Source organism: Muntiacus reevesi, chromosome 9 (assembly GCF_963930625.1).
Source record: "Muntiacus reevesi chromosome 9, mMunRee1.1, whole genome shotgun sequence".
In the NCBI taxonomy this organism is placed as follows: Eukaryota; Metazoa; Chordata; class Mammalia; order Artiodactyla; family Cervidae; genus Muntiacus; species Muntiacus reevesi.
The window spans coordinates 49,900,172-49,913,316 of NC_089257.1; the positions used below are offsets into that span (position 1 = coordinate 49,900,172).

General features: G+C 37.2%; 1 protein-coding gene and 1 pseudogene across 3 annotated transcripts in view; both read right to left on the bottom strand.

Annotated features, from left to right (window-relative positions):
- Positions 1-13,145, bottom strand: part of SBF2 (SET binding factor 2) — a 481,299-nt gene that overhangs the window by 387,683 nt on the left and 80,471 nt on the right. For all 3 annotated transcript variants that reach the window (XM_065944986.1, XM_065944985.1, XM_065944984.1), the window contains exon 2: positions 2,518-2,603. In XM_065944986.1, the coding sequence (XP_065801058.1) occupies positions 2,518-2,603 (86 nt within the window). The remainder of the gene's footprint in view (positions 1-2,517; positions 2,604-13,145) is intronic.
- On the bottom strand, positions 232-1,081 carry LOC136174778 (proteasome subunit alpha type-6 pseudogene; annotated as a pseudogene).

Consider the following 13,145-nt stretch of genomic DNA (forward strand, 5'->3'; position numbering starts at 1 on the left):
TCAGTCAAGTCCAACTCTTTGCAACCTCATAGACAGCAGTACACCAGGCTTCCTTGTCCTTCACTATCTCTTGGAGTTTGCTCACTCACATCCATTGAGTTGGTGATGCCACCCAACCATCTCATCTGCTGTCATCCCCTTCTCCCCATGTGCTCAATCTTTCCCAGCATCAGGGACTTTTCCAATGTATTGTCTATTACTTCACAGATTCTCATACTCTTCCCCCCCCCCTTTTTTTTTATTTTCCAAAAGCACTGGTTTTATTTATACAGAGTCCTAACCATTTCAGTGGCAGCAAGAGTGGGAGAAGTTCCTTTTTCAATCGAGGGGCCCCCAAAATGTTGGTCTGTTGTTACCAAACACACAGGCAAGTGGTGTCACGGATTTGGTAAACTAACTACAGCGTCTAGTCTCTCTCTGTTAGAGCAACAAGGTGAGTGTCAATCTCTGCTTCTGTAAGAATCCTGAATTTAGGATTTTCGACTGTAACTACTCCAACTTCTATTTCTGAAGGTTTGAAATCAATTGATAGAGCAGTAGACAGGCATGTAATCGCAGTTTCCACTGTCTGTTCAAAGGTCCAATCAAATTTCTTCTTTACTTTTTTTTCAAGGAAGCTGGTTGACTCAGTTTGTTTAACTCCTGCAGCAGTTGCTTTAAACCCACAATAGTAACCTGCAGGATCACACTTGTACACCTGAGGGCCTTGTTCTTCATCTATACCAATTAAAACCATCCAACAACCAAGAGGCCTCATTTCAGCATTCTGTGTAGACCTGAGAAATATCAGCAATTCTTTTACACAGCATGTCCACGGGAATTTCGTAACCATACGTGTATTTCCAATTAGCTGCCTCACAGTGTGCCCTCTGTACCTGGGATCTACTGTCAGCTGTCATTCCTGTCATCACACAGCCAATGTTTTCAGTTATCTTGAATAAGTGAGTCACTGTGCTGGAATCCAGTAATTTGTCAGGTACTTTCTTCTGTGTGACAATTACTGCACAGTCTTTCCCTCTGACAGCTACTGCTGTAAGGCCACCCTGGTTAATAGCCTTAAAAGCATATTCTACTTGGTAGAGCCATCCCTCGGGAGAAAAAATGGTAATGCATCAGTCAAAACCAGTGCTGGAAGCCCGGGACATGGTGCACCACTATTTCAGGCACAATCTCGGGCCTCCTGGCTCCTGCACCAGGCATAGAAGCCCCTCTTTCCCACCCTTTTAATGCCTAAACTCAAGATTTACCCGCTCTGTGGATTTATAGAACTCACAGCCTTCTTTACACAGCTGGGTTTAACATCAAAATTAAACATTTAGCAATGTATCTTCTATCCTCAGGGAGGCAGAAATGAACAGTCATTTGCTAGGATAAGAAAAATCAGAATTTTCAACATCAGTTTTATTACTAATAAATATTTCTGATACAGGCTAATAAAAGACTGAACAGTTCTTCCTCTGAGGTAGGAGTTGCAATATGTCAAACACAGAGCACCAATGACAACAATAATAACATTAACAAGCTACCTTATTTACTGAGAACTTTATGGAAGACACTGTTCTAAGCACTTTATTTGTATTTTTCTCATTTTATTTTTACATAACCCTATGAGATTAGTATTATCAGTGTCCTCATTTTATAGATGAAGACTCTCATTGCTCAAGAAATTAAGTAACTTGCTAGAAATCACACCATTCAGCTGGGATTTTCAACCCAAGCAGTCTTCTCTTCATTGTCATATTACACCAGATGTTCACTCAAAACAACTGGTTTGATAAATACTGCTTGTGTGTGTAAATATACATACAATATAGATGAACACACACACATATATACAAACACATATATACACACTCTCTGAACTTTATAGTCATATTGCAAAAATAGTTCAGTGACAGTCTTTTCAGTCTCTGATTTTGCCACTACAGATCCACCACCAGAGAGAATGTGTTAGTCATATAAATTATGCTCAACCATAAATTGCTTTAAAATGGTTGACAAAAATAAGGCAGTTAATAGCACTACTACAAAACAACATACAAATCCTGTAACTAGAAAGAGAGAATTCAGATTTTGACTTCAAGACCAAATCAAATCATGACTGATCTCTATTAAAACAACCTTTGGTTTTGTTTATCTATGTTTTTATTTAGTTTTCACTAAAACAACAACCTTGAAAAGAAATACAATAAATATTTGATTAGTGACACACACTATCACTAAAGATACTAGGCTAAGATTTTGATTATAAGAATCAGAGGAATTTTTCAGCTTCCAGGCACATAAAGATCATCTATTTCATCTTTAATATTAAAGAGAAATTTAAATGGGAAGAACAGCAAAACAGGTATTCCAGAACCAATGTAAGTCAAAGGTTTCTGTACTGGGGAGATTATTTTTAATAATGTGTTACAGTTAAATCACCAAATAATTTAAAAGTAATTGCAACATAAATATAATCATAAATAAAACAAGAAAAGTATATTATAAAAGTACAGTAATACAACATCAACTTACCAATTCAATTCCCTGTGGAAAAGGTGTATCATCCCAGTCCTTCTGTGGAAATCTCTGGATTATTTTCCCCAGACCTGCTCCTGACCCTATTAATAAAATCAAAGTGCATTAAGTTACAGGTACTTAAAAATCTGAATACTCATTTTATTAATACTTAGTTCTAAATGAATACTTGTTGAATAAATTTACATACTGATTAAACATTTTCACATTTTAAAGTGTATAAAACTATCTTCTAAACACAATACTGAAATGATAGGTAATTCCCATCCTACAGTCTCTCAGAAGAGTAACACAAAAATACTAGGAAAAACAGGCATGTGAAGTCAAGTCTCCACATCATGGGAGTAACTACCCTTTATTTCCAATAAGGAAAGCCATCTTCTGCTCAGAATCTCAAGTTGATTTTAAAAGCTTTACCATACAGACAAAGTGATCTTAAATGACAAATGAAATGGCACTCTTAGCACTAAACTTCAGTTATGGATTATAAGCACTGTGCAGGGTTAAAGAAAGCTTTTTCAGAGTGTCCTGGAAATTCGACAATTGTCTAAACAGGGTTTCTCCACATCAGCACTACCGACATGCTGGGCCAGATAATACCTTGCTGGGTTTGAAGGCAGTGGGAGGAGAGCTATCCTGTGCATTATAGAGCATTATAGTATGTTTAGCAACATCCTTAGCTTTAACCCACTATAAGTTACTAACACCGCATCTAATACCACTAAGTTGTTACAACCAAAAATGTCTCCAAATCACTGCCAAATATGCTTGGGGTTGGGGGGAGGGCAAAAATGCCCCTGGTTGAAAACCACTTATCTATATCATTCACTTCAGTTCAGTTGCTCAGTCGTGTCTGACTCTTTGCGAGCTTGGGACAGCAGCACGCCAGGCTTCCTTGTCAATCATCAACTCCCGGAGCTTGATCAAACTCATGTCCATTGAGTCAGTGATGCCATCCAACCATCTCATCCTCTGTTGTCCCTTTCTCCTCCCACCTTCAATCTTTTCCAGCATCAGGGTCATTTCAAATGAGTCAGTTCTTCACATCAGGTGGCCAAAGGATTGGAGTTTCAGCTTCAACATCAGTCCTTCCAATGAACACCCAGGACTGATCTCCTTTAGGAATGGACTGGTTGGATCTCCTTGCAGTCCAAGGGACTCTCAAGAGTCTTCTCCAAACACCATGGTTCAAAAGCATCAATTCTTCGGCACTCAGCTTTCTTCATCATCCAACTCTCAGATCCATACGTGACTATTGGAAAAACCATAGCTTTGACTAAACAGAACTTTGTTGGCAAAGCAGAGACATCTGCTTTTTAATATGCTGTCTAGGTTGGTCATAACTTTTCTTCCAAGGAGCAAGCATCTTTTAATTTCATGGCTGCAGTCACCATCTGCAGTGATTTTGGAGCCCCCAAAAATAAAGTCTGTCACTGTTTCCATTGTTTCCCCATCTATTTGCCATGAAGTGATGGGACCAGATGCCATGATCTTAGTTTTCTGAATGTTGAGTTTTAAGTCAACTTTCCCACTCTCTTTCACTTTCATCAAGAGGCTCTTTAGTTCTTCACTTTCTGCCATAAGGGTGGTGTCATCTGTGTATCTGAGCTTATTAATATTTCTCCCAGCAATCTTGATTCCAGCTTGTGCTTCATCCAGCCTGGCATTTTGCATGCTATACTCTGCATGTAAGTTAAATAAACAGGGTGACAATATACAATCTTGACGTATTCCTTTCCCTATTTGAAACCAGACTGTTGTTCCATGTCCAATTCTAACTGTTGCTTCTTGACCTGCATACAGATTTCTCAGGAGGCAGATCAGTGGTCTGGTATTGCCATCTCTTTAAGGATTTTTCCACAGTTTGTTGTGATCTATGCAGTCAAAGGCTTTGGTGTAGTCAATAAAGCAGAAGTAGATGTTTTTCTGGAACTCTCTTGCTTTTTCAATGATCCAACAGATGTTGGCAATTGATCTCTGGTTCCTCTGCCTTTTTTTAATCCAGCTTGAACATCTGAAAGTTCACGGTTCACATACTGTTGAAACCTGGCTTGGAGAACTTTGAGCAGTACTTTGCTAGCATGTGAGATGGGTACAATTGTGCAGTAGTTTGCACATTCTTTAGCGTTGCCTTTCTTTGGGATGGGAATGAAACTGACCTTTCCCAGTCCTGTGGCCATCGCTGAGTTTTCCAAATTTGCTGCCATAATGAGTGTGGCACTTTCACAGCATCATCTTTTGGGATTTGAAATAGCTCAACTGGAATTCCATCACCTCCATTAGCTTTGTTTGTAGTGATGCTTCCTAAGGTTCACTTGACTTTGCATTCCAGGATGCCTGGCTCTAGGTGAGTGATCTTTCCATTGTGATTATCTGGGTCATGAAGATCTTTTTTGTACAGTTCTTCTGTGTATTCTTGCCAACTCTTCTTAATATCTTCTGCTTCTGTTAGGTCCATACCATTTCTGTCCTTTATTGAACCCATCTTTGCATGAAATGTTCCCTTGGTATCTCTAATTTTCTTGAAGAGATCTCTAGTCTTTCCCATTCTGTTGTTTTCTTCTATTTCTTTGCACTGATCACTGAGGAACGCTTTCTAATCTCTCCTTGCTATTTTTTGGAACTCTGCGTTCAAACGGTTCCTTTTCTCCTTTGCCTTTGGCTTCTCTTACATTCTCAGTTATTGTAAGGCCTCCTCAGCCATTTTGCCCTTTTGCATTTCTTTTTCTTGGAAATGGTTTTGATTACTGCTTCCTGTACAATGTCACGAACCTCTGTCCATAGTTCTTCAGGCACTCTGTCAGATCTAATCCCTTGACAGACAGAGTCTATATCATTACTCTGTTACTACTATTACAAAATTACCCTGTGACATTAAAGACCAGATTAATTCAAAATTGAACTTTGGGGATATAACCTGTGAGTAATTTGGGGCTAGAGAGTACATGCTAGGTCTAAATTGCTTTTTGCTGTACTTTTTAAAGAGCTTCCTGCACTTGCATATTCTACATGTTGTTCCCACTCACTCTGAAGTAAAAGCAACAGCATTCTGATTATTTGTGCATCTAACTTAAGGAAACCTTAACACCCGATGCAATTTTTTAAAAAGAAATCATCCACTATCATCTCTCATCCTCATCCCTGTGAACTGAACTTCCCTTGGGCCCTCACTTAGACTTCAATCACTTGATGACCAAATTTTTACCTTTAAAAGATAAATGGAAAGTTAAATTCATCTTATTGACCAATTCAGAATTGTTTTAAAATTGAGGTCACATTTGAAAAAGACAAAATAAAATCATTCTCAGAAATGAACAACTGCTGCAGTATAGCAACTCTTCATATATCAACCATTATAGGTAAATAAAAGATTTCATTAAGAGTAAACTAAAAGTGATTTATTATAGATACTCAGCTTCCAAAATCCACCTCAAGTATCACCAGTTCTTACATTCACAGCAAACTTAATTCAACAAATTACTAGATACTGGAAATACACAATGAAAAAGACATGGCCCCTATCTCAAGGAATTAAGAGAACAGAAAACAGAAAAATGAACTGATAATTTCAGTATATCACAGTAAGTACAATGACAGAAGAGGACCTAACCTAAAGTAGCAGAGAAATCATGGAAATTTTTACAGAAATGACAGACAGCTGCTTGTTCTTTCAGAACCATCTTTATATGCCCAAGTACCAAGCATAATGAATGCCTGGCACTTAGTTCATACTGAGCTAAATGTTTATTTCAATAGATTTGTTAATACTGATGGAAACTGTTTTAAACTTATATCTCCTCTCACTTTTTAAAAAGTGAAATGAATATTATATATCGCATCATATTTAATCAGGTGTTCCTATATTGAGTTCAATTCTGAAAGTCATAACTCATGTACTGCAGGCTCAGGAAATATTTTATAACATTAATTTTTACTAATCAAAAAAATAATAAATGTCAGCTTCAGAAAAAAATTTAATATATAACAATATAAAAGAGAAATCATCCATTATCCCACACCCAAAGACAATTACTGCTAATGTTTGGATTTTACCCTAGGCTTTTCTCATACTGTATTTTTTTCATCAGAATTAAGATAATACTAAACTTAATTTTATATATTGATTTATTATTATTGTTTTCTAACATGCCTTTGACCATTATATATATTTCCTATTTTCTCTCTTATAAATAATGCTATGAAAAGCACCTTTCTATACAAATCTTTATCTTCATCTCATTTTTGCCCAGAAAAAAATCTTAGCTATACAACTAATGGATCAAAGAATATGAAAATTTTAAAGAGTCACACAAAGTCAAAGGGCCCATCAGAAAGATATAATTTTTTACACCCTGTGTATAAGAATGAAACTGGTATTTTCACTTGTTTAGTTAAGGCCAATTTGAGAAGTAAAAAGCTCCTTGTTAGCTTTTAACTTTCTAAAGGTCTCTAGGAGCCATATACTTAATTTATTGATTTTATAATGATATGCAGTCTTTCAATAACATGAAAGCTTAGTGTGAAATGCTGATGTAACATTTGTAAGCATAGAGAGAAATATGATTCATGAGTGATATAACTTCCTTATATAGATGCTATTTGTAAATGGAAATTAGGTTATAAAAAGGCAAAAATAAAAATGGTAACATGGTATTTCACAACTAAAATGTGGAAGGAGCTAGAGTAACTTGGTTTTGAATATCAAATATGCAAATTGATGCAACTAACAACTTTTGAGAAACTTAGGAGAATACCCTATGGAAGTAAACGAACATTGTCTGATGCTTCTTTTGGGATTTTAAGAGTTTAAACTGAATTTTTAAATTTATTTTCCAAGTTTATATAATTTACCTAAAACCATTCTTACAGGAAGCACTGGTTGTATTTAAGAATGCTGACAAGATGACATTTTATGTTGAGGAGCAAGTCATACTGCAGGAAGACTGTTTAAGAGTCAAATGTCCACCTGTGGGCTGATTCTTGTGTCCAGAGGGAAAGTCAATCAGAACGGCTGTGGCAGCAGCTCTGGTTTGCACTATTTATTAAATGGGCATGGGGAACTGAAGGAGAGAGATACTTCTCAAAAGAAAGGGGATCACTTCTTAGAAAAGATAGGTGCTAGGCTGACAAATTGTGATTGTTCACTGCACTGCATGCAGCTAAATTGGAAAAAAAAAAAAGGGGGGGGTGGTTATTAGTCAAGGCCTTCCTGATTTTCTTTCCAGCCCCTACTCTACCACTGCATCATAAAATCAGGAAATACAATGACCAAATGTGAGCTCACACATAAAAAGGGAGACTCTTAGCAGGATACTAACACATTTGGAAATAGCTTTCTTTGAAAAAAAGAGCAAATGCTAGACAAACCACCCCACACAAATTTAGGAAGGGTGAGGAAATACTGGCGTGATCAGGCACCCTTTTCCCTCCTTTATGTGTGGTAATCCACCTTCCCCTGGGTCCTGGTAGGGTAATCCACTTACCCGGCCCACTACAAGGATTATCAAGTGACCTAGGATGATCCAACCATTCACCCTGCCAAAGTGACTGTTCAAGTCTTACCAGATGACTGCAGGAAAGTCAAACAGTATTCTCAGGGGGTGCTAAGTAGTATGCTGTAGGTGTGGAATAGCTAATAGTATGCAGAAGAAATGAAGTCAGTAGGGGTTAATTAACTGAAGAAATGTAATACTTTGCTCTATAGAAACAGGATGCTTGATATTTGTTTATCGTATCAACTGACAGAAATCAATCATTTTAGTATCATGTATACGTTTAAAGTATACACATATAAAATATATACTACTTGGCTTAACACAGGCTCTGAACTTTAAGAAATGCTACTCTAATGCATAATTTTCTAAATATTTTGTATGTTTGTCTAAACAACTACATTGGTGGTTATCTATATTAGAGTTGCTTTCTGAAGTCCATCTGCCCATATCACATTCTACCAAAAATGGCACCAGTTCAATGAAGGGCAGCAGTCATGTTCAGAAGCACATAATCCTCTCTCTCCTCTTACCAACCAGAGAGAAATTATGAAATCATTAATTTGACTAGTACATTTACTTCTACTTGTATATTTCACCTCAATAGAACGGAAACAGTAATTTTGACCTGCTATGTTTACTGATGTATCCCAGGCATTTAGAACAATTACTAGTATATATTAGATATTTAATAAAATAGTTGTTGAGCCAATGAATGGGACTATTAGGTGGGCAAGGGCAAGCAACTGGCAAGCAACTTATGACCAGAGTGACCTATAAAAGGTACCTTAAACAAACCTGGCTCCTCTGCTGGGAAATTCCGAGTAGAAGAAATGAGAGACTAAAGCAGCTAAAAAGACGTATCAAGACTTGTGAGTCAGGCAACCACAGAGGGTCATGTGTAAAGCCAGCTACAGAAGAGCAGAAACCTAGGCCAAGACTTGCCAGTACAGTTGCCAGTACAGCACAGGTTGGCAGTAGACATAGGAGGCAGCAGAAATGATGCAAGAGGAAGGCTGGGTAGCTGTCTAAGTTCTACCTCTGGTAAACCGGTAGCACTTGAGCACCTGTCATCAAACTTCAGAAGTACTATAACAATATTCCTCCCTCTTAGACTACACTAGACTAGATCTAGGATTCCTTGTCACAAAACAGGCCAAACAATAATATACTGTAAAAGGCATCTATGAATTAGCCTCCTACTAATAAAAGTAAATGGGAAAAAAAAAAAAGGCATCTATGATAGATCAAGCCCTTTCTAACTGGTAAAGGGTCTGGAAAATTTTACATAAAAGAAGATTTAGTCAGAAAAGTGTTTTTAAAAGTGCTTAAAAAGTAAGAAGTACATATGAGAACTTTCTCCAAATGTGTAAAGAGCTATTATATGGAAGAAGATAGAGTGGAACAAACTAGAGCCAAAAGCTATAATTCAGAGGAGATATTATTGAATCAATATAAATGAAGAACCTTGTGAGAATGAGAACTATCAAAAATGACAGCATGAACTGCCACAGAAACTACAAGGGCTTTCTTAGTGGCTCAGTGGTAAAGAACCCGCCTGTCAATGCAGGAGATGCAGGCTCAATCAGGAAAATCCCCTAGAGAAGGTAATGGCTACCCACTCCAGTATCATTCCCTGGGAAATCCCAGACAGAGGAGCCTGGTGGGCTACAGTTCATGGGTCACAAAATAGTCAGACACGACTGAGCAACTAAGCAACAAGAAGAAATGGTGTATCCCCTCAAAAAAATCTTAAAAGCAGACATTCTTTCATGGTTTAAAAAGCAATTTATTAAGTCTGTTCTCTATACCTGTGAGTTTGTTTCTATTCTACTTATGAGGCAGGATGGGAATAGGGGGTTGAAAGGTAAGAACTACGATGTATAAAATGGATAGGTCACAGGATGTTCTATACAGCACAGAAAAATAGTCACTGCTTTGTAGTGATTTTAAATGGAGAGCAACCTATAAAAAATGCTGAGCACTGTACCTGAAACTAAAATGATGCAAATCAACTATACTTCAATTTCTAAAATGCAATTCGAGTTATCTAAAAGTGCATGATGCATGTACATGGTAGCCTCTTCTCACAATGACTTTGTTTGTCACATGATTTTTATACTCAGCAAACTTTATACTCAGTCTACATTTAATACTGCAGACATTCATGAATAATTATGGAAATTAAAGTATGAATTTTCTCACTAACACACTTCAAATATATAAATCAAATAACGGACTAAGTTTATTAATATGTGCACGCAAAAGCATTAGTCTCTCACTCTGTTAATACAGAAGGGCATTTGTCCTTCTCTGTTTGGCATAGTCCAGCAGGAGTGACGCTGAGGGGGGAAATAGGGAGATGTTAGTAAGAGTACAAACATTCGACTATAAGATGACTGAGTTCTGAGGATCTAATGTAAAACATGGTGCATATAGTTGACAACACTTTATTGCAAAATTGAAATTTGCTAACAGTAGAACTTGTACTCACCTAAAAAAAAAAACAAATATGTGAGATAATGGATGAATTAATTAACTAGATGGGGGAATCCTTTCACAGTGCATATGTATATCAAATCACCATGATGTATTCTTTAAATATCTTAAATTTTGCTTGTCAATTTTACCTCAATAAATAGTTGGGAAAAAACAGTGAAAAGTCAAAAAGAAAATTCAATGAATGGTACTAACAGAAACCTTTAAATAGTAATTATTATACAAATGAAACAGTAGCCTTTATCACTAACCTTTGAAATAATTTTACAAGTAAATGAATGGATAATGCAGAACAATACATCACCTAAAATGTCCTCTTACTTTCATCACAGATTGCCCAATCCTTGGTTCCTAACTAATCCTCATCTCTTCCAATTAGGACAAGAACAGACTGCACATAGATTTGTCCTTAGACACAAAGAAGACAAGTTCTGATAAAGGAAGATGGCAGACACAGTGTATCTAACCTCTGATTAGTATAGTGGAAACAACCTGGGCTTGGAGACTAGTCAGACTTAGGTTCAAATTCAGACTCCACTGTTTCACTTACTCTCTAGAAATCTGTTTTCTCAACCTCAAAATATGGTTAATATAATCCCCATCATAAAAAGCTGCCATTAAGAATGAGATCACACACTTAGCAGCAAACAATCTGCCACAAAAGACAGGCTTGAGACAAGAAAAGTTAAATCAAGTTAAGACTTAACTCTTTTACTTAAAGAATATACTTTAAAGGAGTTCCCACTGTTCACACTATCTCAGGGCTTCCCGGATGGCCCAAGTGGTAAAGAATACGCCTGCCAATGCAGGAGACACGGGCAGGAAACATGGGTTCAATTCCTGGGTTGGCAAGTTCCCCTCAGGAGGAAAGGGCAACCCACTCCAGTATTCTTGACTTGAAAATCCTAAGAAAAGAGAGCCTGGCAGGCTACATACAGTCAAAGGCGTCGTAAGAGCTGGACACAACTTAACAACAGAGCCACAAACACGCCCTAAGTGCACTGAGAAACCAAGGGCAACCTGAAGGCAGCCTTGAGCGGACGTCTGTTTCACTCTGTCCCCATCAACACTTAGTTACATAGCTGAAAACAAAAGACATCCTCTTCAAAACTGTAAAAAGTAAAAATCTGAAGAAGATGGAAGTAGCAGAAACGCAGCTCACCAGTTTTGCTGAATTCCCATATAAAAGATAACATCAAAATAGCACAACTGAACTGGCATAAAGACCAACATAGCAGGGACTTCCCTGGTGGTCCAGTGGTTAGGAATCTGCCTTCCAATGCAGGGCACACAGGTTTGATCCCTGGTCAGGAAACTAAAATCAAACATGCCACAGGGCAGCTAAGCCCACCCACCTCAACTACTGAGTCTGTGAACTCTAAAGCCTGTGCTCTACAACAAAAGAAGGCCACACCCCACTACTAGAGAAGACCCTGTAAGCAGCAATGATCACACTGAAATGAAGACCTTGTGCAGCAAAAAATAAATAAATAAATGAAAGACCTATGGAACAGAATAGAGAATCCAGAAATAAACCCTCATGTATATGGCCAAATGATCTCTAAGAAAAGTGCCAAGGCTACACAATGGGGAAGGACAGATGTGCTGGGAAAGCTATTTATCTGCATACAAAAGAATACGAATGGATCCATGCCTTACACCACATACAAAAGTTAACTCAAAATGGATTAAAGGCCTAAACCATATCTGAACTACAAAATTCCTAGAAGAAAACAAAAGGGAAAAGGTTGATGTTATTGGATTTGGTAATGATTTCTTACATACAACATAAAAATACAGGCAACAAAAGTAAAAACAGCAAAATGGGACTACATCATACTTAAAGATTTAGGCACACCAAAGGAAATTAAAACACAGTAAAATGCAACCTACCAAACAGGAGAAAGTATTTGCAAGCCAGATATCTGATAAGGACTTAACATCCACAATATATAAAGAACTCCAACAACTCAAGAACAATAAATATCCAATTTAAAAATAGGCAAAGAACTTACATAGACATTTCTGCAAAGAAGACATATAAACAGCCAATAGGCATATGATAAGATGATCAACATCACTAAGCATTAGGGAAATGCAAATCAAAACCACACAAATTAAGATGGCAATGATCAACACCCAGAAAACAACACATGTTAGAGAGGATGCAGAGAAACTGGGACTACTGTGGACTGTTGTCTACAATGTAAAATGGTATAGCCCCTATAGAAACCAGTATGGAGGTTCCTCAAAAAACTAAAAAAGGAACTATCATATAATTCAAAAATCCCACTGGGTATATATTCAAAAGAACTGAAAATAGAATCTCAAAGAGACATCTGTACATTCATGTTCACTACAGCATTATTCACAACAGCCAAAAGCTTAAAGCAACTAAAACATCTATTAACAGAGATGTCTCTGGTGGTCCAGTGGCTAAGACCCTGTGATTCCAATGTATGGGGTACAGGTTCTATCTATAATCAGGAACTAGATCCTACATGCCACAACAAAAGATTTCACATGCCACAACTAAGACCTGGCACAGCCAAATAAATATTTTTAAAAATCTATTAACAGATGAATGGATAAAGAAAGTGGAGTACATACACACATGGAATATTATTTAGCCTT